This window comes from Melanaphis sacchari, unplaced genomic scaffold (genome assembly GCF_002803265.2).
Source record: "Melanaphis sacchari strain LSU unplaced genomic scaffold, SCAv2.0 Contig1_pilon_pilon, whole genome shotgun sequence".
Taxonomy (NCBI): Eukaryota; Metazoa; Arthropoda; class Insecta; order Hemiptera; family Aphididae; genus Melanaphis; species Melanaphis sacchari.
Window position 1 is genome coordinate 4,045,280 of NW_020270976.1, and position 26,484 is coordinate 4,071,763.

The 26,484-nt window shown below is 31.9% G+C and overlaps 1 protein-coding gene across 3 annotated transcripts in view; it reads left to right on the forward strand.

Annotated features, from left to right (window-relative positions):
* The window catches only part of LOC112593056 (transcription factor AP-2-epsilon), a 172,918-nt gene that overhangs the window by 84,859 nt on the left and 61,575 nt on the right, over positions 1-26,484 (forward strand). For 2 of the 3 annotated variants that reach the window (XM_025337290.1, XM_025337289.1), the window contains one exon: positions 6,004-6,163. In XM_025337290.1, the coding sequence (XP_025193075.1) occupies positions 6,098-6,163 (66 nt within the window). In that variant the 5' untranslated portion in view covers positions 6,004-6,097. Of the gene's footprint in view, positions 1-6,003; positions 6,164-19,011; positions 19,567-26,484 lie in introns of those variants that run through there. The other variant, XM_025337288.1, reaches the window with a different exon arrangement.

A 26,484-nucleotide genomic window follows, 5' to 3' on the forward strand; every position in this document is an offset into this window, starting at 1 on the left:
TTTTTGTGTATAGTAATTTACAGAGTATTTTTTGTAATTTTTAAAGTCACGCTGTTCAGTATTCAGTATTAACAGTTTTTAAATAAAATTAAATTTCAGAGTTTTTTAAATCTTAAATTAACTTTCAAAAACGTAAACATATTATTCACTTGTTCAAAATAAAAAATGAATTTATATAATTACGAGTATACCAACCAATAATAATGATAATACGTCCATGCTTTGTTATAAAACATAATGGAAACGTTCTCTGTGTTATTATTACGAAGTGTCGTGTCTCAAGTAAATCTTGTAATAAATAAAACGGCGTAATTTTCGCTTACATTCCTAACGGTAACGGGCGATCCGTGCTGCGCGTGTAAAATGTATAAATACGTAGGTATATAATACCTGCCTTACTAACGAGCTGTATTTTGTTTATTTAATTCAATACACGAAGAAAAAAAAAAAAGAAAACCGACAACCGTGTAAACATTTAAGACCAGGAATCAAAACAATTTCACTACGATAATAATATTCTCTCATGCGCGGACGAGCGTCGCGTAGTCGTCATCATAAACGATATTATTTTGTATATTTTTATTTTCCCAGCCGAGCGGTGCCGTCCGCGCATCTGATGCGAATAGACTACAATAGAGTTTGGGTTACTCAGTACTCTGATCGTGTTCTAATGAAAAATAAAATAAAATATAGTGCCATAGATCGCGTAAAATTACATTCTATTAAATGGCCAGACGTACGTACACATACATACATATAAATATATATATATATATATGAGATGTATAATGTATATTAAAGTATAATCGTACAGGCAGGTATGTATATAAACGATATACGCGCGCGACTAGACATGTCTTTTTATATTACGTAGGTACACCTACCTACCTATATATATATATATATAAATTTAAGACCTAGGTACAAGGTAGACACCAACTCTGTGTAATGTATATTATGTATGTACGTCCCTGACAAACGATTTATATAATTTCTCTTTTACTTTTGTTTCTCGTTTGTAACGCGCAGGCATGCTGCAGCTGTACATGGGTACGTCGCGGTGTACGCTGATAGAGTGGCTCGTCGCAACACCGTGTTATTATTGTTATAGTATTGTTTATTATACACTATATATTGTTATTACGTTTTCGGGCAAAACAATCATTAAAAAGTCATAAGCGTTGTTACCTACCACCATACGTCTCATATACATATACGCCATACGCGACTCTTGCACATTAAATTATACATTTAGTGAGAACGTTGTATGTGTGTGCGTGTCTGTGTGTATGTGTGTGTGAGCGCGCGTGCGCGCACACTCGCGTTTACGGTTCGATGCGAAACACCTGTAGTGCGATGAAGACCAGATTGAATATAATAGATATACAGGATGATTTATCAAGTATGGTGCTCGCCCAAATTTTATTTTTCATTAATGCAGTGATTCGAAATCTGATTTTTGGAAATTTTTAACATACTCAAATATGAACATATTACATCTAATTTGTGAAAACGGCCCAAGCATAATAAACTCTAAATCCAATATCACACCCGATTTATATATTTATAAAACCGCTTTTAAAGACAATCATTCTTAGCATTAAAATTGTAATAACTAAACTCGATCAAATTTTGAATAAGTACTTAAATATAAACATTGAAAAAAAAAATTATTCATTAACTAATTTACACTGAAAAGGGAGAGTTTTCGTTTGAAAAACGAAAATAAACGTCAGCTGTATCACTGCGGAATACGACTCCTATCAAGTAGTACAAAACATCCTATGGACTCGAAAATATGATTTTTTGGTATATTTAAAATTTCCAAAAACCATAAATTAAATAAATTCATTTTCAAATTGAAAAATGGGTGCGAGCATGCTTGGTGAATCACCCTGTACAAACATGATAATATAATAAATGGGACGGATCGGACGATTTATAAAGAGGTCGTCGTCGTCGTCGCCGCCGCGTTAAATGATTATAAGAATTAGAGATGGTCCGACGCCGATAACAGTGTACACTGCACCGCTGTGAGTACGCTCGCGCGATTATTATTATTATAGGGCTTGGCTGAGCGCGCGGTTTTGATCGGCTTGCGATATACGCGTTTGTCTGCAGTGCACTCCTCTGACCTATGTGTGTATATTGTAGACCTTATAAATCCTCGACTGCCTCCCCCACGACCGTTCGATCGAATGGGCGTACCCGACACAACGATATACGCGCGAACGTATAGTTACCTGTGTATACCTGCAGTGTACCTAGGCGCTAGGGTGCTAATTATTAGTATTTTTAGAGACATAATATATATTATAATAATTCAGGTATACGCACTTTGTGTTTGTGTGTGTGTGTGTGTTTTTTTTTTCGTTCGTCTCGTCGTCCTCTTTCCGTGGGTTTCAGGTCAGTTCCGGGCGTATCGTGAGACCAGACGCACTGCAGTGTACGATGGACTGAGTAGACCGAGCAGATCCGATAGAAACCATATAAGTACTACACTGATATTATGATCGAAAGCCGAGTTCGTCCGGGAGAGAATAGACGCGAATAATCCAAAAATATTGGACGGGAGGGGAACTTAAATACCAAACAGTTTTTAAAAGAGTTAGGCCCTAGCAATCATCATACAAATACCATACCATTTTCGTTACATCTGAAATATAAGACATTATAATTAATAAAACTAAATTCATTATGTATTTAAATAACGGATTATACATAGGTTAACGTCTTGCGCGAAACAGTTTATTTGTATATTTTATAGTAATAATCGTACCAGACATTCGACGACAACGTATATGCTCGTTTTCAGCATATTGATTTAAAATATAATATCGTTATTAAGGACTGCATCTCTTCCTATATATGGATATATGAAGTCCACTAGTGTATCTTGACCTATTGTGGTACGCGTTCGAGATTTTTAATCAATATTATTTGAAGGCAATCGCAGGTGTTATACTATTAAAATTAACGCGTACTGAGCACCTTGATTAGCACACGTTCAGCGATTCGTGCGTGTACCTATACCTATATATATACACGCCGTTGCGATGATTCGTTTGCTGTACCGTTAAACTTTAAATTTATAATGATACTATACGAGTAAGTATATACACGCTGATATAACGTTATCATAATATATAAGAAGGTACCTACCCGTAAAAACTAACGCCAGCCACGACGAAACCGACGATTTTATATAGGTACCTTAGGTACGTACCTACCTATACATATCACGATATACAGTACTTATTAGTAGTTATTTGTAGACGTCGGAAACGCGTGCGAGCGTTATGATTTAATGTGTATAATTTCCGTTTTATTGCCGACTGGTAAAGAAAATACATACTTAGATAGTAACGGGCGTCGTTTCAATTCGTTTGAGAACTTTGGAAAGAAAAAAATAAATAATGATATCGTTTCGGTGCCGCCGCCGTGTATGCGATGATACACAAGCGCTGAAGCGCCTTGGATGTACTGCAGTTATAACGCCAGACTCGTATTATCCTCGGCGAGACTATAATATATACGTGTATGTGTACAGACGGGTAGGGAAAAAGAAAAAATTACAATAAAGCGATTTGATTGTTTCGAACGATTCTCTTCGGGAACAAACGTTGAACACCGAAATATCGTCGATACTCGTACACCCGTGCTGCATTAATTTCGAACGCGGCGCGTTATTAAAACCGTAATAATAATAATAATAATATTATGCCTACCTGTTTGATATTTTTTCTTCTTTTGGAATGCGGACGGTGCGCCGAAAATGAACGTATTACACATACCTGCAGTGTACATGCAGACGGACGGAAAAGTAAAAATAATAACTCTTGTATTGAGTGGAAAAAAAAATTATCATTATTATTACGATCGCCGCGGCCGGGGCTACCGGAGAACTGAATTCCAGAAATGTTCGAGTGAGTGAGCGAGTGTGTAGTGTAACAAGCAATTATAAAATATATTTCTCGTTTTGCCGCGTCCAGTGTACCAGCTATATGTATAATATAATATTAAAATAGGTATACACGTCCTGTCCTTTCGTATGTGGCCGATTTATTATTACAGGCGTACGTATTGTATATACATATTATAATTTACCTATAATATGTGTATATTCGGTCCAGCCCCCGATATCACGCGCGCGCGTAATTCGGTGCCGAGCGCACGTACGCCGGTTAATTACGAAAAAAAAATAAAAAATACTCGGGAGAAGGAAGGAAAAAAAAACACTTTATACATAAGCAATAAACGAATCGACGGAAACCGTATTTTAAAATATAAATTACCAATATTATGCTCGAATAATACCGGCAGCAGCGACGAACACGCGTGCCCGGCGTGTTTTCCGCTCAGCTTTACGTCATAGAAATAGTTTTTATTATTACGCGGTATAGAAAACGATTTCATATAGGAAATAAAACGTGCCACTGTTTTCATTAAAAGATAATCGAAAATGGTATTTATTATAACTTATAAATCTGTAATAACGTTACAATTACTTATACGTAACAATAATATATAAGTTTCTTAATCAAATTTTAAAGTACTTAAATCGAATCAACAAAATAACGTAACATCGCCAATTATTATTTATTACTTCGTTAGAGGTATACCGCATAGGTATAGGTTAACTCGTCGGTAATAATATTTATTATTCATGACAAAAAAAAAAAAAAAAAATTATTTCAAATAATCGTAATTTAAAATTGTAAATAATGTTTAATTTATATTTGATAGTATTTCGATAAATGTTTACGAATAATTCTTTTGTTCGTGATTATGTATTACAATATCAGGGCGTACTCTGTATATTATTTTTTAAATTCCTTTTAATGATTCGATCTCATGCGCTGATCTAATGATACATTGATATACATTATATAACGTTATAAACATTAGGACAGTGCAAATTATATGCATATGTATAATGTTTGTAAATGCGATAATATTTGGTAACATTATTATGTATAGGTACCTACTACCTACCAACGATTTACGAACAATGTTCAGATAAAATGTTTGGAAAAAAGCTATATATTAAGATATATACTAATAAATGCTGTATATTATAATAATTATGTCCTCTGTGCGGTCTCTATCTCTCTCCCCTCATCACTGAATATAATAATAATTGCAATATATATACGCTCGTCCACCCCATTTTTATTAATCATTCACTAACTTTTATACATAACGTATATTATATACATTTGACGAAAATACATACACCTATTTTTTAATAGGTATAATAATTATTATTATCCTTAAAGGGTTTTAACGGGCGCGCGCGCACACACACACACACACACTTCCTGTAAAGTGTATCGTATCGCGAGATTAGCCGCATGCTTTGGTGTATATTATTATATAATATAATAAATATTATGATATCACGATTATTATTATTCACAATAATAATAATTACTGCGCCGTGAAAACGATTGTAATTTCGAGTATATTCGAGTAAAATTCGTATATCATAATATTCGTAGGTAAATTATAATTACGTTTTTCGTGCCCTAACTATGTACCGTAGCTACACGTTCACGTACAGGTATCTCAACCCGTGCGTACCTATATATATATATATATAACATAACTTATGTTTTTCTTACATGCTAATTATTATTATCACCGCGTTAAATACCGTCGCTGGTCGCTGGTACGCTGCGACGAAGTCATGTTATATTATATTAATATGTATATCATAATAATAATATCGTGTACTTACATCACGGTCGTTGTTGCACGGTCGTTATACCTATATAGGTATACGATATACCCACAGCATACATATATTATATAATATCGTGCGTACTATATAGTATATATATATATATATATATATATACAGATATATATGACGACCACCGTAATTACGGGGTTTTCGACTTAACGACATGCGCTCATAATATGTATATATATATATATACAATATACACGTAGTCGCAGAGTGGCTAAATGTTATTTTAATATTTTACGTTTTCCTCGCAGGTAACTTGTGACCGAAAGTCGAACACAAAACAGCCCCACCACCACCACCACCACAACCACCTGCAGCTGTTGCCGTGCCGTCGACGAGATTGACATGACTTTCAGATGCGTACCGGCTTTTCAGCCGCTGTCGTCGGGCGCCGATTGCGCCGCTCCGTGGGTGAGTACCAGACTATATACCTACACTATACTTGCTTACAATAAATCATAAAATGTCGCGTTGTATTAGTATGTATAACTTGTTACGAGACGATCGTTTTGTCGTAAATCGCGACGGTCATTTGTTGTAGCAGCATTCGTGTAATGTGTAAGTGATCTATCCGCCGCAATGATATTACGCGTGACGTATGTAACAATGAGTTGTCTTATTTCAAGTGCAATCGGAGCTCAATTAAATTGTATAAATATTTTGAAACCGTCAAGTTCTACACATTTATTTTTTAGCGGTGGTAGAAAAGTCGATAAAGTGCGTTTTTTTCTTATTTTCTTATAAATAATATTATTATACGCACGAAATGTACATCTTACAATGCCGACAATTCTGTAATACAATCGACCTAATCGAATATAATCATGTACGTAGGTACATCGAATTTTAATGGAATAGAAAATCAATACTGTTATAATTAATTCGATTAATATTTTTTAATACATTTTTATTTGACAATTTGATTGATTTATTTCTGTCATAATTTTTACGTTTTTTAGTTATACTGTTTGTACTAATTAAAAATGAATTGTATAAATTAAAATTTTATGGTTTATCAGACCATTCTAAAGTAATCACCTGCTACACGAATGTCGTCGTTACTAAAAATCCTTATTATTACCTTATTCCTTATTATTTCGCAATATCGTACGATAAAAATATATATTTACTAACAGTTTTTTAACAAAACCGGCCACAACACCACCGTTTGCCTGACGTTTGCCAATGTTAAACGGGAAACGGTTCGCAGTGTTCGCACTAAGATCTACTCATAGTGCTAAGACACATTATTACTTTCCACCGTATGATGTACCTATTTATATTATATATGTATATATATAAAATGAACGAGACGATAACAAAATTATTTCCAAAAGTAAATCCGACCGTCGTTGTGATCGTCGCCTCCGCCCCGATGACGGCGGTGCGATGGATATACGAAAATAATAAAAACCATATAATATAATAATGTAATATATTATGCCCTAGTAAGGTACCGTATATATATGTTTTTTTGCGTTGGCCATTTACGTCGAGGCGGCCGATATAGACCCTATGATTATAAATCTGACCGAATATACGGTTTTTTTTTTCATTTTTCGTTATTATACGTATATTATTATGTAACATTATATACACTCGCGACTCGCCCCTCTTTTATATATTATATTTTGTGCGCGATATATTATATTGCGATGTGCTGCAGGACGCATCATACATGTTATATTTTTTGCGTATTTATCACTCGCATGAATCTCCGCGTGGGTTAGATGTACGGTTGCTGCTATAGTGTGTGTGTGTGTTTGTGTGTCGAACCCAAGGTTCTGCGTTAACCCGCAATTATAACCCGTATAATGTACCTAAGTGTACATTATTATTAAATAGACAGCTATATATCGTAGCAGCATCGATGTGCCCTGGTATTCGCGCGTGACGTGAAAATAGGTACACCCATGTATAATCCTATAGTACGGCATACAGACTATAATATAATACCGTATAATCGTCCTGTCTGAGAAGTCGCAAAACCCATCATTTTGGTCATTGCAAGAAAGCCGCGACCGCGTGTAGTTGTTAAACGACCGAAACGAATCCATCTCGGCAGCAGCACTAACGTTTGTATATTATATTCGGATTCGGCAGTTCTTAGAACTTATCACAATGTATTTACAGATATTTTTCAATTTTTTTATCATAATATCTATTGTCTTTATGTGATAAGATTTATATATAGGTACCACCTTGTACCTACTTATAATGTAATTATGCGGAAAAAAAATAGTACTTCATTACATATTGTGATCAATTTCAATAATAAATCTATTAACCACTCAAAGACAATTTATAGAATACAAATAGGTATACACATGGGCGTAGCAAGGGTGGGACAGGTTAGTTTTGCGCTTTAAACTAGATTCTATTTCTTATATAGTTATATACCAAACGTGTAAATTTTACTATATAATCGAAAAAGCAAAAAAAAAGTTTTCAACTGCCCCCCACTCCCTGATTAAAATCCTAGCTTCGCCCATGGGGACACGTCCTTGCATCTTGCAAACGACACCTCTATTATTATTATTATTATTATTATTAGAATTGTGCAACATCAATTTTCCAACAAATTAACACAATATATAAGTATATAAATAATAACGTTTTGATTTATACTATATACCATATTATATATTATATTTTATATACTTATATTTATACTATTTATATTATTTATATTTTTTATTTATACCCATATACACACTAGAACACAGTTTAACTATAGTAACCTATTTAAATTCTATTTGTAGTAAATATATGAACATATATTTTTAACGCGATAATGTTACGATGGTTTATAATAAGTCTATAAAATAATGAGTGGCGTGTTGTATATTGTGCAGAACATTAATTTACCACTTCATACACATTTTATACGATTAACATAAAAGTACGGTGAGCAATAAATTTCAACAGCATTAATTAGAAAAATTTCTTTCCAGTTTTATTTGTTCGCAAAAGGCCCTAAAGGCTACAATAAAGTGGCCTACGTGTTAAGGTGTTGATTAACTTTTATAATGCATTAATGCTTATATGATGACAGGTTAACTTAAACTTTTTTATACTTTTATCTTCGGGTGATGATGTAAAAATTAAGTTTTATAGTATAATCACACTTTGTAAAATGATAAAAAAAATGTTCAAACAAATGCTTACTTTTTATTGATCGTAAAATAAATCCGATTGGAGATTTTCATGGTAAACTTCAAAACTGCACGAAAATTTTACAATTTATTTTTTACATTGCGAAAAAGGTGTAAATAAATTTTTTAGTAATCCTTACTTCTTGTATGGAGCTGTGGCGCGCTCTATTTTCAAGATCATTTACTATTGCTTAGTGCTGCTCTCAAGCGGACATTTATTAATATATACTGTTGTGTCCGTAAATTCAACAGATAGCGCTTTATATCTATTTTTATATTTAGGATTTGGCATAGGTAGGTACAAAAATAGATAATCTTCTTAATCATTTGCCTAATTCCCAACTGACGTTTATCCATACATTAATGAATTTTCAAGTAAGCTAATAATACCTTAAATATAATATCAATAAAAACAATTATCAACAATCATTGTTTAATTATCCTTATCAGAAATCATAAATAACCGAGTTCAAATGATTTACTTATTTTATCATGATTTTTAATTTTGGGCTAATTCGTCGATTTAAGAACAGCCAATATTATAATATGATAAATTTCCAATTAAAGTAGTTATAATATTTAACGACGATTACTATAGAACCTATTTTTCTATGAATTAAAATATAAAAACATAAACATTGAATTTTTGGAGTTGCGATAAATGCACATGAGACTGATGGTTTTTTAATCAAATTTGTAATTTTATACTGTAAATTATTATTTTTTATCATCTCAATAACGGATTTTTTAATTTTATCAATAGATTATTGTTTTTTATGAAGAAAGTTTAAATTATTTTTATGATTAAAAAATAATAATAATTTTATAACAAGTTATAACTGATAAAAGTCATTAATATACTAGAGTAGTATTCGGTGTGAACTTAACTCATAATTCTAAAATAAATACTTTCAAGTCCTAAGGTTTGATTGGAAATGAGTAAACAGACAAATCCATCATATTATATTGCTATAATATTATACTAATTGTACACTCGCCTATATTACTTTATTTAAATGTTTACTTAAAGTACCTATAGTAGGTACATATTAATTAGATAAAGTTTCAGTTAAGTAATTTTTATTATCAATACTTTCATATTAATATTATATTATTCTTACCTGTTACCTCAAGCTTATTAATAGGTAGGGGAAATCCTAGAACTCGTCTTTACTTTCTAGTTTCTACTGTCTAAATGTAAAATTTATTAGTTTACATATATTAGATAAATCAATTTTAATAAAGATTTTCTGAGAAGTATGCATGTGCTTATCAAATGCCCTTTCGCTATGTCACTGCATAAATGGTAATCATATAATTTATTAATTTGTTTTAAGAAAAGCATTAAAAACTATCAGGCTAGGATCACACTATGCGTTTTGTCGGCAACCGAAAAATACTATCCCGATTAACCGCAATCGGGACGATCGATCATACTGTGCGTTTTATCGGTAACCGAATACATACAAATGAGATTAAAAAGCCCGAAAATCGTTTTTAATTTAAATTTAAATTTTAAACTGATTTTTTATTTAAACGAAATGTATCTAGTATTATAAGTAAAAAAATAATAAAAAGGTTGTGTAATTAGAATTATTTGTTTTTATTTAAAACGTGTATCAACTAATTATGCTAATAAATAATAATATACATCTATAATATAAATAAAATATAATATATATATATGTATATTACAAATATATTTTAAGTTTTTTAATTATTTAAATTTAAAAATGATTATTAATTATTCATAAAATTTTCAATTTCGGTTACCGATAATCCGCACAAATGTGATCGGACAAATTGCATTGCATGTGTTGTGCTTTACATCCCGAAACGCAACCGGACGGTTGGGCCGCAACACGTTGCGGTCGCTTCCCGACGGTTTTTAATCGGTTCCGTAAATCGGTCTAGTCTGGCCCTGATAACGCGTTTTATATTTAAACCTATTTTATTTTAGAGTGTTGCGGTTTGGCTCCGGTTGATCGGGAACCGACAAAACGCATAGTGTGATCCTAGCCTCAGGGTATATTTTAGTTAAATTTTTCTATTAATACTATATTTAAACGATAGACCTACTAAGTATACATAAAAGTTAACTTTCAATTTTAAGTTTCTTTTTTAAAACTTTTTAATTTTATCTGTTTACAAATAGAACAATAAAATAAATGCATTATAGCCTATAGGAAGTACATATTATACTATTAATAACTTCCATTTACTATTCATATATATCTAGCCTTATATCGAATATTTCTCAATTATTGCAATAATGTTTTAAATTAGAATAATTCATAAAAATCTTCAACAAAATTTCACTGCATTTTACATCTATATGTTAGTGCTTAAGCCGTTAAATAACTTTCATAACAAACATATCGTGCTGCGATAATAAAAATAAAATTCTTAATAATATATGACTAAAATGCAACATTGCCTATGTTTTTAAAATATAAAAAATCTGCTGGAGTGAAATAATTTTATGATCCAATAAAATCAAGTTTCATTCATCCGTCTAATTTTCACTCCAGAAATCAAGTTCTGCACCAGCTGCGCGTTATAGGTATTTAATGTGCGTCTAAGTATTGTTATATAATAATATGATATAATTTATAGTATATAATATCGTACATAATATTTTCAACTCTCAGTACACTATAATAAACAATAATATAATTTATTGTAATGCCTGCATTTTAGCTGCATACCAGAAAATGCATATTTCGTGTGTCAAATTAGTATGATTCATCAGCAAGCTAACCGCAAACTTTTTTGCATTCCTTTTCACATGTCCGGGAAATGGGATTATACAATAATTTTATATAATAATCAGCTAAAATGTTTTATAACATAAATACTGATTAATAAACTATAAACATTTTCACGCAGAGAACAAATAACGATTTCAATTTTATTAAGAATAATTTTAGTATATTTTATTATTATTTAAAGTATATTTTTTTACTTTTAAGTTTACTTAATAGTTATATGAATCACAATTTAAATAAATATCTGATTAAAGGGAAAATAGTAAATACTAAAATAGGGGTGATCATGCATAATGAATCTCCTTATATACGATGCGCATAATATGAAACGAAGAATGCAGAATAAAACATTTTATTAATGTTTATCAATATTAAAATATATATTAAGTAAGTAATGGTATATTAAGTGAGTAGGTACATACTTCATATAATGTAATAATAATATACTCATGTTGTGCTGCTACCGTCGTACCCGACAGACGTATTTATACATAACATATTTTAATAGTTGTATAAAAATAACATAGTAAATAATCGCCAATTGGATTTTCTATGGGAATTTGCGGAAGGTTCAGCGCTCACAACAACTTTCTACTCTAAATATTTGCATTTTAAAATCAATATAAATTATAATAATACATATACGTGTGTGTAAGTATAAATGAAACAACACATCCACGTAATAAACTGGAACAAAACTTGGACGAAATTATATCGTTTTATTTTTTCGTTAGTCATCGTTTCGAAAACTTTTCTACCTATCCAACATGATTTATGATATATACTCGTATAATATTGTTTCTATCTCAATATTACAACTCAGACACTTCGTAACAGTTATTATTGCATCTCATTAATTTACGATATCTGAAACTATAATATATTAGGCGGACCGAAATTAAAATAATTATGTATTCCCAGATAACACGAGACGGCTATAAAGGAATAAATTATTGAGGCGATATTTCACTGCTGCTTTGTCACGTACGTCGTTTTTCGTGGTTTTGGTAATCTGGATTTGGTAACAACATATATGTTCTATGTTCGATTATTTTTACGGTTGTAAAATATGTTTTGAGGCATGTGTAAACGCTGTGACCACATACCAATTAAATTGGAAATTTTCAACTTTTCGGTAATCTGCGTGGTATAAATTGACGGATAACATGAATTAACTAATTACCGCGGATTATCATTTCACACGGTCAACACGAAATACGTAAATACATAGCAGCAGTGAAATAATGTCTTAAAGATTTTATGAAGTCCATATTCATAGAATATTAAATTTTTTGATACACATGGACGTCTGCAGTTGTCACAGAAAATACGAAATAATTAATGAAGAAGTTTATTTGTTTTTTGACCGTAGGTTTCTACCTAACGTTTTATTAGATATAGGTACAATTTTAAATAAGTATATTGTTCGTTAATATAATAACCATTGTAGAAGATTCATGAAGGTCCAAGCACTACCTAATTAAAATTTCTAGTTCAAACCCGGGGTTTTCGATTGTGTTCCATTTGTGCCTGTTTGTGCTACAAAGCCCTTTGTTTGTGCCCAATCTATTCTAAAATTATTATTTGTAATTTGTACTGGGTAGTCCTGACTCTTGAGAACATACTAATACTACTCAAATAAAATATTGTGTTTAAATACGGAGTTTTTATTTGTGTTTAACATGTCCTTGACATCAACCGACGTCCGAGGTAAATTACAAATAACTTCTGGAAGGGATTAAACACAAATTAAAGGATTTGCAACACAAGCTAGCAAAATTCCAAATAGATTACAAATGAAAGTCCTTGATTTGAACTCGAAATTGTAATTAACGGAGAGATAGGCCTCGTAGTGCAACTACGACAATTTAAATTATTTAAAATAGTTTTAAACACAAATCTGACCCATAATACAACATTGTAGGATTTGAGAATGGCGTTATCTTTGTACGTAAAAGTACTTACAACTAGGATTTTTTTTTATGGAATATCATACAATGCACGTACAAAGTATGAGGATATACAAAATACGCTTAGGTGATAAATAAGTCGAGTTCCACCAATACAGTCTTATCCAAAATATCGAGTGTTTTCCAGCAAAATAATACCAATCGTTTCCGACGCTCATTTCATTGAGTGCGAGTGCGCGATAGCGTATAGCATAACATATTATATATCATATTACATATTTATATCGTTATTTTGCGTGAACCCGTTGTAGCGCCGCGTCGGTCAGGTAAGGCAAGCCTTCGATGCATTTCCGTGTGAGGGAGAACGGTTTCCGTGAGGGGGAGAGTTTGAAATGTTTATGAGCTGCAATCAATGTTTAAGTTATAATATATATAATACATATATTTATATGTATATGTATATATTTAGATAAGTACTTTTAGAGACGATATGTTCAAGTATATATATGTTACAAGTATATGGGTACGCGTGTTATAGATTATTATTATACATAATACCTATAAGTGGTAATACGGTGAGTCGTTGTAGGTACACAATAAATGCCATTATGTATACGATATTATTATTATAATATGGTCTGTATAAACGCGCGCACACGGATTATGTGCGAAACGCTATAAAACGACGTAAAAATATAATGTAGGTATTACATTACCTGCGTACCTATATATACTATATAGATATATGTTATGTTTAGTATTAAAAAAATTCTCGCGGCGCCATAATTTATACGACAGTGCAATAAAAAAAATTCCATTGGTAGTTATCGCCGATAGGCTGCAGCGCACTTGAATCGCGTATACATTCAATACATAATACGTGATATATATTAAAGTAGTTAGATATACGGCGTGCCTCATCGCATTCATCTCGCACATCCACCTCCTACCAAGACTTTTTGAACGTAAAAAATTACATTTGAATTCCTATGCATAACGAAAAATGCATATTACAGGTGGATTCGGATTTTAAAATATTTACATAAAATTATAGATACCCACACTAGATTTGTCCATTTTAAATTTAGATAATCATATGTAAGATGTGATTGGTAGGTATAACATTTCGACATTATAAAGTGATTATGAGTCTTCTAAATGGTATTTCAATAAACGTAAAATAGAAAAAAAAGCCACTGACGGGGATACTTAACACGGCGAGGCACTCTGTACACGTATTGTCTACGTGCTGTTTCGTAGCTGCTCCACTCTGACCCGGCGTGACGCCAATCCGTGTATAGACCGAGTTGCAGCGCTTTTAACGCATGGCTACTGTGCATTATTTGCGTCATGTATAATTCATGCCGGTGTAAAATAATAATGCATAATATACAAATGCATGTGATATCATTAGATTACGTACTTACAATATTATATCTGCTGCCACTACAGCGCGGTTGGACAAAGGCATGTAGCTCATGACGAAAGTCGACAAAGTAAAAAAAAAAAAATAACTAGATTTATTCGTTGAATAATTATTATTATTATACTCGAGACATATAAGTATATAAATTGCGAAACATTTATTATAATATACGAAATAAATAACATAACCCGACCGACTAGATTATGCTGATTATGTACACGTATTGGACAAACCAATATTTCTATAAGTTAATCTTTGAAACAATGGTTTCGATGGAAACTATACAGAAGTACTAAGAATTTTGGTAAAGCTCTTAAACCGCGGTCTACTATTTTGTCGTACGCGGACAACTGTGGTAGAAGCATCTCTCACCACGGTCGCGGTAAAGTCGGTTATATTTGGTTATTAGATAACCACAAGGTAACCATAAAATTTTTCATCCGTTTTTTATGTTGGTATAAGAAAATTGTCGTTGACGTTCGGACATTTCTCTACGTCCATTTTCCTTCTGATTCTCGATCAATCCATTTTCGCTAGTGCAGTTAAATGTTAATACAGTGTAGTTCTATAATATTTGTGTGATCTAATATTGTATTGTGCGTTTTGTTAGCGAGCTTCGTCGTTTTAGTAAGATTAATCGCGTTACTGGTTTATCGAAAATGTACGTACAAAGGGGGCAGTACGTCAACTGTCAAGGTAAGATTCACGTCACTACTTCAGTTATTAACAAACAATATTATTCTTCTTTGCGAGTTAGAATATAGGCTTAAGTTTCATACATGATCAATCCACAACCACTCTTTACAGTTTATTGTATTTAAGTAGTACACAACTACGTTTATATAAGAATATAAATACTTATGTAAGACCTTAAGAAATAATCATTAGGATGATTTTTGATTTGATATAATATAGGTAATATTTTCTAATACATTATAACTTATAAGTAATTATGTTTATAGTTGTTAATCTTACGTATTACAATTAGATACGTACAATAAATTATTTTGCATGGATTTATATAAATTTGAAAAATGCAAACGCAACCTTGGTAAAATAATTACTAAATACATGTCGTATAACAATTTTTGTAGATTATGCTATTTTTTATTTATATCTATCACTAAGGCAACAAAAAAGGATATATACAATATACATATAGGTATAAAATAAATTTTAATTATTCCCCATTGACTGCACGGCTTTAGTATTTTACCATCTAGTGATACCTATTTAGTATTTAATACTAGAATTACTTAAAACATAAAAACAGTATAATATTACTTTATAATATCTGTAGCTCAACTAGGGTTGTAATATCATCGAACGGTAAACCCTTAGTTTTATAATCTATTCATGTTAATGATTATAAACGCGAATTCCACGATATAAGTATACAACTGTGTAAGAAGTAATAATAATATTTTATTTCTCATAATAGTTATTAAATTGTTTTCCTACACATCGTGTAGGTATCTACAATAAAATAACATTTGTATTTAAGAAGCTCGTATAACGATCATTTCAACTGTTTGACGACGGTCAAAATGCGTGTGCGGTAAATAAATTGTTATTTGATTATACCCGTCTGGTGCCACGAAATACGAATAGCTCGTTGTATTCACGTTGGCAATCATAATATTATTCTCGCGGACCACCACAATAATTATATTATGTTGTTATCAAAATGAGCTCAATCGAAAATTGAGTTTTTTTTACCTATCTAGTGTTAGTGTATATATTATAATTATTATTATACATTTATCCATGTATATGTATAATATTTATAAACGCTTTCTCTGCAGCCTTATTATTTTAAAATTTACATAAATTGTACAAATATTTATTATATTATTATGTATGTATACGCTCATACAATTCAAATCCACCTACACACGACTTGAAAATATAGATAAATAGCCGGCATTGTGCTACAGAAAAAACTGTTTTATCGTTTCAAAATTAAACTTACATCTATCGTATCGATTATTATTATTATTTTCTATACTCATATAGAGGTGGTACAAATGTACAATTATAATGATATTGTAACACTGCAATACACAGTAATCGACGTCCATTGGACGGAATATAGTAATTATTAATGTTTGTATTTAGTTTAGCTAGGGTTAACGGTGCACCATCGTATACAACGGTGACGGGTCGCGCGAGTGGGGTTATGACAAATGGGTGCACGCCAAAATCGTGCGTGGGCAGAGGTGGCAGTAGGTATACATGATTTGTTATAATCGTATAAAATGATAATAATATATAGATATATCATCTAAAAGAACTCCGCCGAAATAACCATTATAATACATTTCACATGTATAATATAACGTGATCGACTAATATAACGGTTGAAAATGATCGCTAGCACATATAGATACATTAATTATGAGCAAGACTTGTATAAGTAAAACTAATAAACTTCATTAGTTCAGATGTTTTTTAATCACTTTATAGATAAAATTACTCAAGTTTAATTATAATGTGTAAAACAATATTTATTCAACCAGTTTTTGCAGATTTTGAGACTTAAAGTATATCACTGTGAGTTTTCCTAATTCAACATATTATTCTTATATTGAATTACTTATACAGTAATTATGGACAGATTATCGATCTACCAGTATGATATTGTAAATATAGGTATTCGTATTGTTATGATAATAAGTAGGTGTAAATTATGTATGTTTCGAGTTTTGACGGTAAAACTAAATCGTCTGTTATCATTTTACGTTATTATTATTTTAATAATATATTAAATTGACTTCGTTTTGTTGTCAATCGAAAAAAGGAATGTTTTAACAAAACCGCGATGAAAATGGAATCGCATTATCTCTACACTGCTTTTTTTTTTTTGTATTATCCAATGCAGTACGTAAATCATAATAATTTCAATCGAAGGTACATATTTTGAATGTGCCGAAGCGCCAGCGTTAGACGATACAAACACTACTGTATATTATGTTCGACCATGTGACAGATTGTCCGCAATACAACAATACCCCGTGATCACACACTGTTACGAGGTTCACAAAAAAAAAAATTTAACGAAATCGCATTGGTCGTCGACCAAATTTAATAAGGTACACACATACCTACAGCGGGCACTGAGACGGCGGTTTCGTAAAGATCAAAAGAACACTTTATAGCCGTCGACGTCACGAGTTCACGGGTATATCCACGAGATTATTGCGAAATCCGATGAGGACAAATCACTGATCCTTTGTATCGAATCGATAAAAGACTCATATTGTTATTATTATTATTTGATAAATGGGACAAGGGGAAATATACAGCGTGTAACCGGTGGCGGCGGCGGTGGCGGCGTCGATGGCGGCCTAGTTTTGGTTTTCCGTGAGGTCATAACATGTACGTACAATATTTATACGCGTGTACAATACGTCTTCACGAGTTCGTTTTGACGACCACTGAACGGCGACGAACAGGTGAGCGAGCGCGCGCGCACACACACACACACAATATATAATACTTATATTGTACGCTCTCATCTTTCCCTCTCTTTCGATATCGCTCTGTCTCGCTGCATCTCTCTCGGACCTCATCGCATATATTGTATACTGTGCGACCACCTCAAACACACTCGATAATGGTATCGTATGTGTGTGTATGCGCGCGCTCGTGTGGTTCCGGCGCCCGGGGTGGAGGAAGAGAATGTACTTGAGTGTTTGCGCGTGTGTGTGTGTGTGCGCGCGCGCGCTCAAACGTCGCCTACGACACGATACGTACCTACTACGAAAACCTGTTGGATGCTGTTTGACCTGGACCCGAACAAACATCGATAGCAACGCGACCGTCTCACTACGAGTATATTGCTGCGGTATATAATCGTACGTGTGTAGTAGTGTACGGCGTGATACAACGATGTACCCGACAAAATCGCTGCGACTATCGATTGTTGTACACGCGAATACGACGCACATCGATATATCGCCGCGGTAATACGACGGAGACAGGTAAAACCGCTTCAGGGCCAAACCGTACACATAGCTCCGAGCCTTCCGCCGGTGACCACTCTAGTTTTTCCCCGTATATTTTTATTTTTATTATCATTATTATTATTTCATTTTTATCGTTTTATCATATCATAATATCTACGTACCGTTGTATCTCTAATCTTTGCGATCTGATCACGCTATCAGAAACTACCCCCTTACACCCACCACTCAGATAAATCGTACACTTACAACCAGCTCTACCCCGGGTGATGACCACGTGACATTAGTATAATGTGACGTCATAAGTCGCTATGAACATCAAAGACATACTGGTCATGGACGGTGACGAAGGTTCGATGGACAACCACGGCGGCGACGTCATCATCATCAACAATAATAACAACAACAACGAAAACTGCAATGACAACGACAACGCAAAACGGTGTAAGCGGGAAATCGTTGAAGACGGAGGGTCGCTGTCCCCGTTGCATTTGCAGCGCCATGAAAACAGCGTGTACTTGCGACACCGGCACCGAAACGATCGACCGGATGAACCGGAAGAAGAGGACCTGAGGCAATCGGACGACGAGGTACGTGTCGCTGCTGTCGCGATCTCCGATAATCTATTATCGTACACAAACACATACGTATATATATATATCACTTGCACCGCCCCTCCAATTTATCTCAATTATATCCCCTTCCTCTTCTACCCTTGACTACTTATTTGTCAATAACGACTGATTGGTTTATTTATATATATATATATGTATTTAAAACATTTGTTTGCAGTTCTAGCAGGTTGAATTACACTCTGTAAAATGATGTACCAAAATCTCGGGGTGGCTTTTTAAAATTATATTTGTTTTTGTTTCCGACGGTAACTTGTATGCAAATTATACAATGTATGAATTCTTCGATACTCATTTATCGAAACCTAATCGCAATCTGCCGTTATTACTGCTATTCCGAACTACAGTGAAAGGCTTTAGATGCATGCACGCTGCATGATATCTCTGCCACCTCTGCCATAGTACTTGGGCTGCCGATGAGAATTATAAATTATTATCTTTTTTTCAATGGCTCTTATTATAGAAACAAGTTAATTGTTAATTCATTTTCAACATTTTTTATTTTTAAAAATTTACATTTAACGGATATTGTTTGAATGTATTCAGAATTCAGATCGATTCTCGCCATCTGGTGCGAATCCAATGCCTGATAGAAAAAATATACAATGTATATAATTAATTAAATTAAGAAAATCGTCGTGGTTTTGAAATTAAAATTAAAAGTCTACTATGTAAATACCTATAAACGAGTAAATTAAATGAAAAAAAAAAATAAATGTCAAAAATAGTTACCTATTTTAATTTTCTATTTATGTTGTTTCTAATGTATGGCTGGGAGATCAATTAACATAGTTCTGTTACCAATCTTGAAAAATCTTTAGCCGTCAGAGGTCCTTTTGACTACTGTATGAAAACAATCTTTCGTTGCATGCTAATTATTTTGGATTATTACGTTTTACTTAATCGCTATTGAATATACCATACTATAAGAATAAATAAATAAATAATCTAAATATTGCGCGTATTATATTTAATGTATTTGGCACTTGAAATAATACGCTATATCAATTTCCGACGTATTTGTATTGTGATAGATTGAAATGACTCCGGAAACTTTAACAACCACCAATAATTCTACATGTGTCGCTTGAATCGTTTTTATTCTGCAGTATAAACACATTCCTTGTTGATAGGTCACGATTATCATTAGTTAGTTAATTATTTAAACAAGGACTAAATTATAATACGTCTTTTTTAAACATCGTATAGTTAATATGATTGTTATATAACCAATGTGTTAAATGTTTTTTAATCATTATTGATAAATGTCGTACAACCACTCGTATAGGTGTATTATATTATATTTCTAAAATTTGTTAAAAATGTATTAACGTTCATTTGAAATGAATTCGCTGTGCTTTTTTAATTGAAAACCGCAACTTATTCATACTTCGTGTCAAAGCAGACTGCGTTTAGTTTTCTAGAAATCTTATAAACGCAATAGACGTCTTCGAGGTCATAGTTTACAGCATTCCGTTATTTCAATATTCAATTATCGAATCGACTGCAGTGTTTACAGTGTACCTACATACTACGTATACACATTAAGACATAGACATATATATTGCCGATATTAAACCTATGTGATTATCGAAAAACATGAAAAAATAATACTATAAATTAGAAATATATATTATATAGTGTTTTTATTTTTTTTTAATTGACAATTTAGGTCCTTAAAGTCCCCGCCCTTGTAGAAAGTCTGTCTCGTTAGGTTGTTGGCGCAAATATTCATCTGACAACGTCGACTTTGCTGTCCAACCATTAAATCTATTTGTGTGTATGCGCGCATGTGGGGAAAGTTTCTGTTTTAAATTCAGCGCCATTTATCAAAACGACATCGTTCGAGTATCAATGACCGTTCTGCCACCGTAATGGCAATGAAGTACGGACTGTCAAGGTCTCGAGGTTTACCGAGTAAAATCCTGTGTCTAACTTAATAGACAGTCTTTGGTACTTCTGCATACTTTTTTTATTACTTTTATTTACTTTTAAAATAATATGTGTTCTTTGGGAGTCTAATAAAATAATGTTTTCAGATTTAATACTGTTTTTAAACAATAATATATTTTTATTAAACATATTATTTTGTATGAAGTGGAATAAAATTACATTATTTATATATCTAACCTTGTATTGAATATATATATATATTATTTATATTATATAACGTACAAGGTCTACAAATATTCATCATTTATTTAAGACCTTATTTATAGGTTACCTATTATAGTCCTAAAAAACTTATAATAGCTACCAACATTAAATAATATATATGTATATTATATATTAGGGGTGGTCAACTTTAATAGACTTGTGATCGACCTCTAAGTTTTTTTAGGTTGTTGCGATCGACTAAAAAAAAAAAAGTCGTCGATAAACAAAAAATATATTGTATAATATTTACAATATAAATAAGTAATATTAACGATTAATTTCACAGTTTCGCACAACACATATTTTAATATAATTTGCTTACAAATTATTACTTTAACTTATTACTACTATACTTCTAGTTTTAATTAAGTTAGGTAGATATATCCATCAGATTATGTGGTACGTACTATTTATTTATATGATAGTTATTTTAAATCTAATTTTTATAATCATAGGATATATAAAGATACACAAATTTACGAAAAAAATTCGAAAATTCTAAAAAATGTGAAAGGGTGTCGCGATTGACTCGAATTCATCTCGTGATTGACCTGTTGGCCACCCCTGCTATATATAACTGCATAGTACAATTTTATTAGGTTGAATACAGACAATTCGAATTTTTTTGTCATGTAAAAGTAAAACTATTAGGGCACAATAAAATGTATCCTAAAGGGATACACAAACTTCTCAGACCCAAAACGAAAAAAAATGTTGTCCTTGGACTAACTTCCGCTTCATTCAAAACAACAATGAAAAATAACTATTCTTATACATTTTACATGAAAAAGTATTTCATTAAATCAATGAGGTAAAATCTTTTTCCAAGAAACATTCTTTTAATGTGGGTTTAAAATTACAATTGATCTAAGTAAAGCAATATATATGAATTCTTTTTATTATGGTATCTATATTTTAGGTAGGTACCTACTTACGTTTACAATTTTATCGAGTATCGAGTTTTCATTATAATTATTTTTATTGTGCATTACACAAATAAAAGATTATTTATTAATGCATTAAAAATCACCTAATATCTATCAGTATTTTTTAATAATTTAATTTACTATGTATAATTTTTCATAGAACCTACGTATACCTATTACAAATTAACAACAGTGATAATGTGTTCGATATATATAACATATAGAAGTTAATTGTACAGTGGATACACATTACACCATACACTATAATACTATATTATTCTTATTATACGTATTTTTTTTTTTTATAACGGTCTTATTTCATTGGTGACATTACTGACATTTTTCCATATTTTTTCCATTGTACACAATTAAAATAATTAAAATATTTCCCCTAAATGAAAATCATTCAAGATTCCATAAAGAACGAATGTTTAATAATAATGGGGTGTATTTGAATTGCAGTGTGTACATATAGATAGGCACTCGCCACGAACTTATTAAACTATGCATCCCAAACGTTTGCGCACCGACGCACTTGTACTACACATTTACGAAGTAATTGAGTAAAATACTTTTTTTTTTTTTTAAATGAGTACAGTCTTTAAATTAGTGTATTTTATTTTTCTCTCCATATCAAATCTATTGCACTCATGTTTGTTCCCACATCATCCATTACCGGCGATGACCCTTTTACTGCGAAATCGACCTGAGTAGCCTTTTTTGTGCGACCATAGTCTGAAAAATTTCCATCGTGACATTTCTAGTCATCTCTCTTAAACCGATGAAACGTTCCATTATAATATAGCGATGCTCAAATGCATATATATAATTAACGTATGCCATCACTGAAATATATATATATATATATATATATATATATAGGCGTATACAGGAAGATGAGAATATAAGTAATGTTGCACTAAGTACGTCAAGTACCATAATATACTATATTACACATACACACACACACACATATTTATATATATATGGCAATGGGACAACTATACATATGTATATACGCATTCCGAGTGAACTGTGGGAGTGAATATCTGGAATTTAGAAAGCGCTGATGCGCGCGCGCGCTAGTTGTAGCAATTGGCGGAAAATCTAAAATGAAACACGTAAATCTATATATATAGGCGTAAAATACTATAAGTACGAATGGTGCACGCGACTTTGACTTTATGCGTCGTTCGAAAAGAAAACGTCAACCAACGATGATGATTTCGCCTTATCGTTCGATGCTGTTAACGGTAAAACGGTAAACTGCTAACTTGGTGTCTCGTAAATCGAAATTCTGAGAACACTGACTATGTACCGTGGAATTCGAAATCACACAATTTTTGTCGACATTTGTTGTTTTTTTTCCATCTATTCGACTGTCCTATTTTCGGCTCTCTTTGAAAACTGCCTGGCCTGTAAGCAGCTTCTTTTTTTTTTGGGTTTTGTATTTTTCGATTAGGGGAAAATGGCAGAGCGGAATCTTTGGCGTCTGTCTCGAATGACGAGAACGACATGGAAATCCGAAAGCACACGATAGAATCCAAAGAATGTGAAAAACGACCACATTAACCAATTGTTACCTCAGTAGTACAATAATGGCTCCTTGTTTCGCTGCCTGCTGCTTGTTCTTGCATTACAATCTGTACCTACTGGTTCTGTATACATTGGTTTAACATTATCAGCGTGAACTTATGTGCATGGAATTATTAAATGAGTATAACCGTATAAGTACTGTAGCTATATTAACTATTAGGTTGTTATAAGTATTTATCATATAATATAATTGAAGTGTTTCGATATCGTCCCATAAGTTAACAAAACCCATTAAAAAAACAAGAACAATTTGGTGGCTGTTCAGTTTCATAATTGGCACATTAATAGGATACATCATACCTACAATTATAGTAAATAATAATAACTATCAATAAAAGGAGAAAATATTTTCATGTGTATTTTACACTTCTCTAGATGATTTTTAATTATTATATTAACCTGACAAGCTTACGATAAAAAAAATGCTATCTCGGCATCTTACGACATATTAACATGCACTTATTCATATACATACCTATTTTCAAACTACGAAGAATTTTTTATTATTTCATGTAACAGTATCTTTATTTTACTCACATTTGATTTAGTATATTATTACGTGTTGCATTTTATAGTTCTATATTTTACAACACATTTTCAAAAGTAATAAAGTATTGTGAATCCGTTATTGATATAATATATATCAATAATGAGCAAAAATCGTATTATAATATTGAACTTTAAAAAAATTAATATTACTCGTGTTTATTTTAAAACAGACGTAGTATTATGCAATTGATATAGCTTTAGAGGAGTATAATAATTATTATTTGAACATTTTCGTCCAAATTATTAATGACTCAAAATCGATAGTTATTCACATTGAAGTTAACTTTTTTAAACAATCTTGTACATTTCATTAAATACAACTTCAAGTCTTGAAGCCTTAATGCACAATCGCTCTAGATGTTAACCATTATATAAAGTTCACGTAATCACTCATAATTATATATTATAATCGTTTTATTTATATTTATAATTTCAAAAGGCGTCACTGATTCTTATAATGAGTATTTTTCAAATACCGTTCTTCCGGTGTTTTTGTATTGTACAGCCTTTGTATGTGTATAGGAAAGTATTACTGTTTTTAATAATTTATTCAATATTATCTGTTCTAAAATCAGCAGCATTTGTTTGTTTAAAATAAACACTATCGATTCGCGTGAATATACATTTTTTAATTTAATTCTATTCTTAATCACGATCCAAATTTGTTCAACTCGCTGTATACATAATGTATTATGCACATACTATAATGATATAAATTATAATGCATCGCAAAAACTCGCTTAGTGGTCATAATAAAGCTGTATGCATAGATAGATTCTAATTAATATTTTATTTATCAAAACGATCCCTTTTTGTAGTCCTGTAGACTTTCTTATTTTCTACTCATATCGTGTGTGGTGAACCGTTTGTTTAACACAGTCAATATATTATAGTTAATCGATCTAAATCTTACACCCGACTTAGTATTAAAATGTAGATTAATATTTAAAAAAAAATTTATGATAATAATATAAATATACAAGAGCCACCGCCACTCGCTAAGATTGCCTCCGTTGTCCGCAATTATTATTATTCAGATTCATTAAATACCGGTTTATTCGAGGAATGTGAACCAGATTTTTGCTTAAATATTAAAATGTAATCCACATTTAACGCGCGCGTCAACATCTTATAATAAACGTTGCTTTTTTTCGTCGATTTCTCTCAAAATGGACTACCGGCAAACGCGTATTTTTTCTTTTCGTTTTTCTTACCATACTCTTTTTCTCTCTTTCTCTCTCTCTCTCTCTCTCTCACCGCTGAATCCTGACTTCGGTGACCCCGTTCGAAGATACCACCTGTATACACCTGCATATATATTTATGTATATATGTATATAAATGTATATATACGCTTACGCTTCGGGGGCCTGGCCTCTGGGTTCGCCTTAGGACAACATTCCAGACCACTCTGTACGCACACAAACACATATACTCTCAAACGTACACTCACATACGCGAGTTTTACTATTTACAATATATATATACATAAACAGATATATGTGTATACATTATAATATGTGTGCACGAGCGCGTGCGAGTGTGTATATTTATGTATAAGTGTGTAAATCTATGTGCGCGAGTGTACCTACGTACGCGTATTATATATACGCACACTGTACACATGTATATGTAATAGGTATATATAA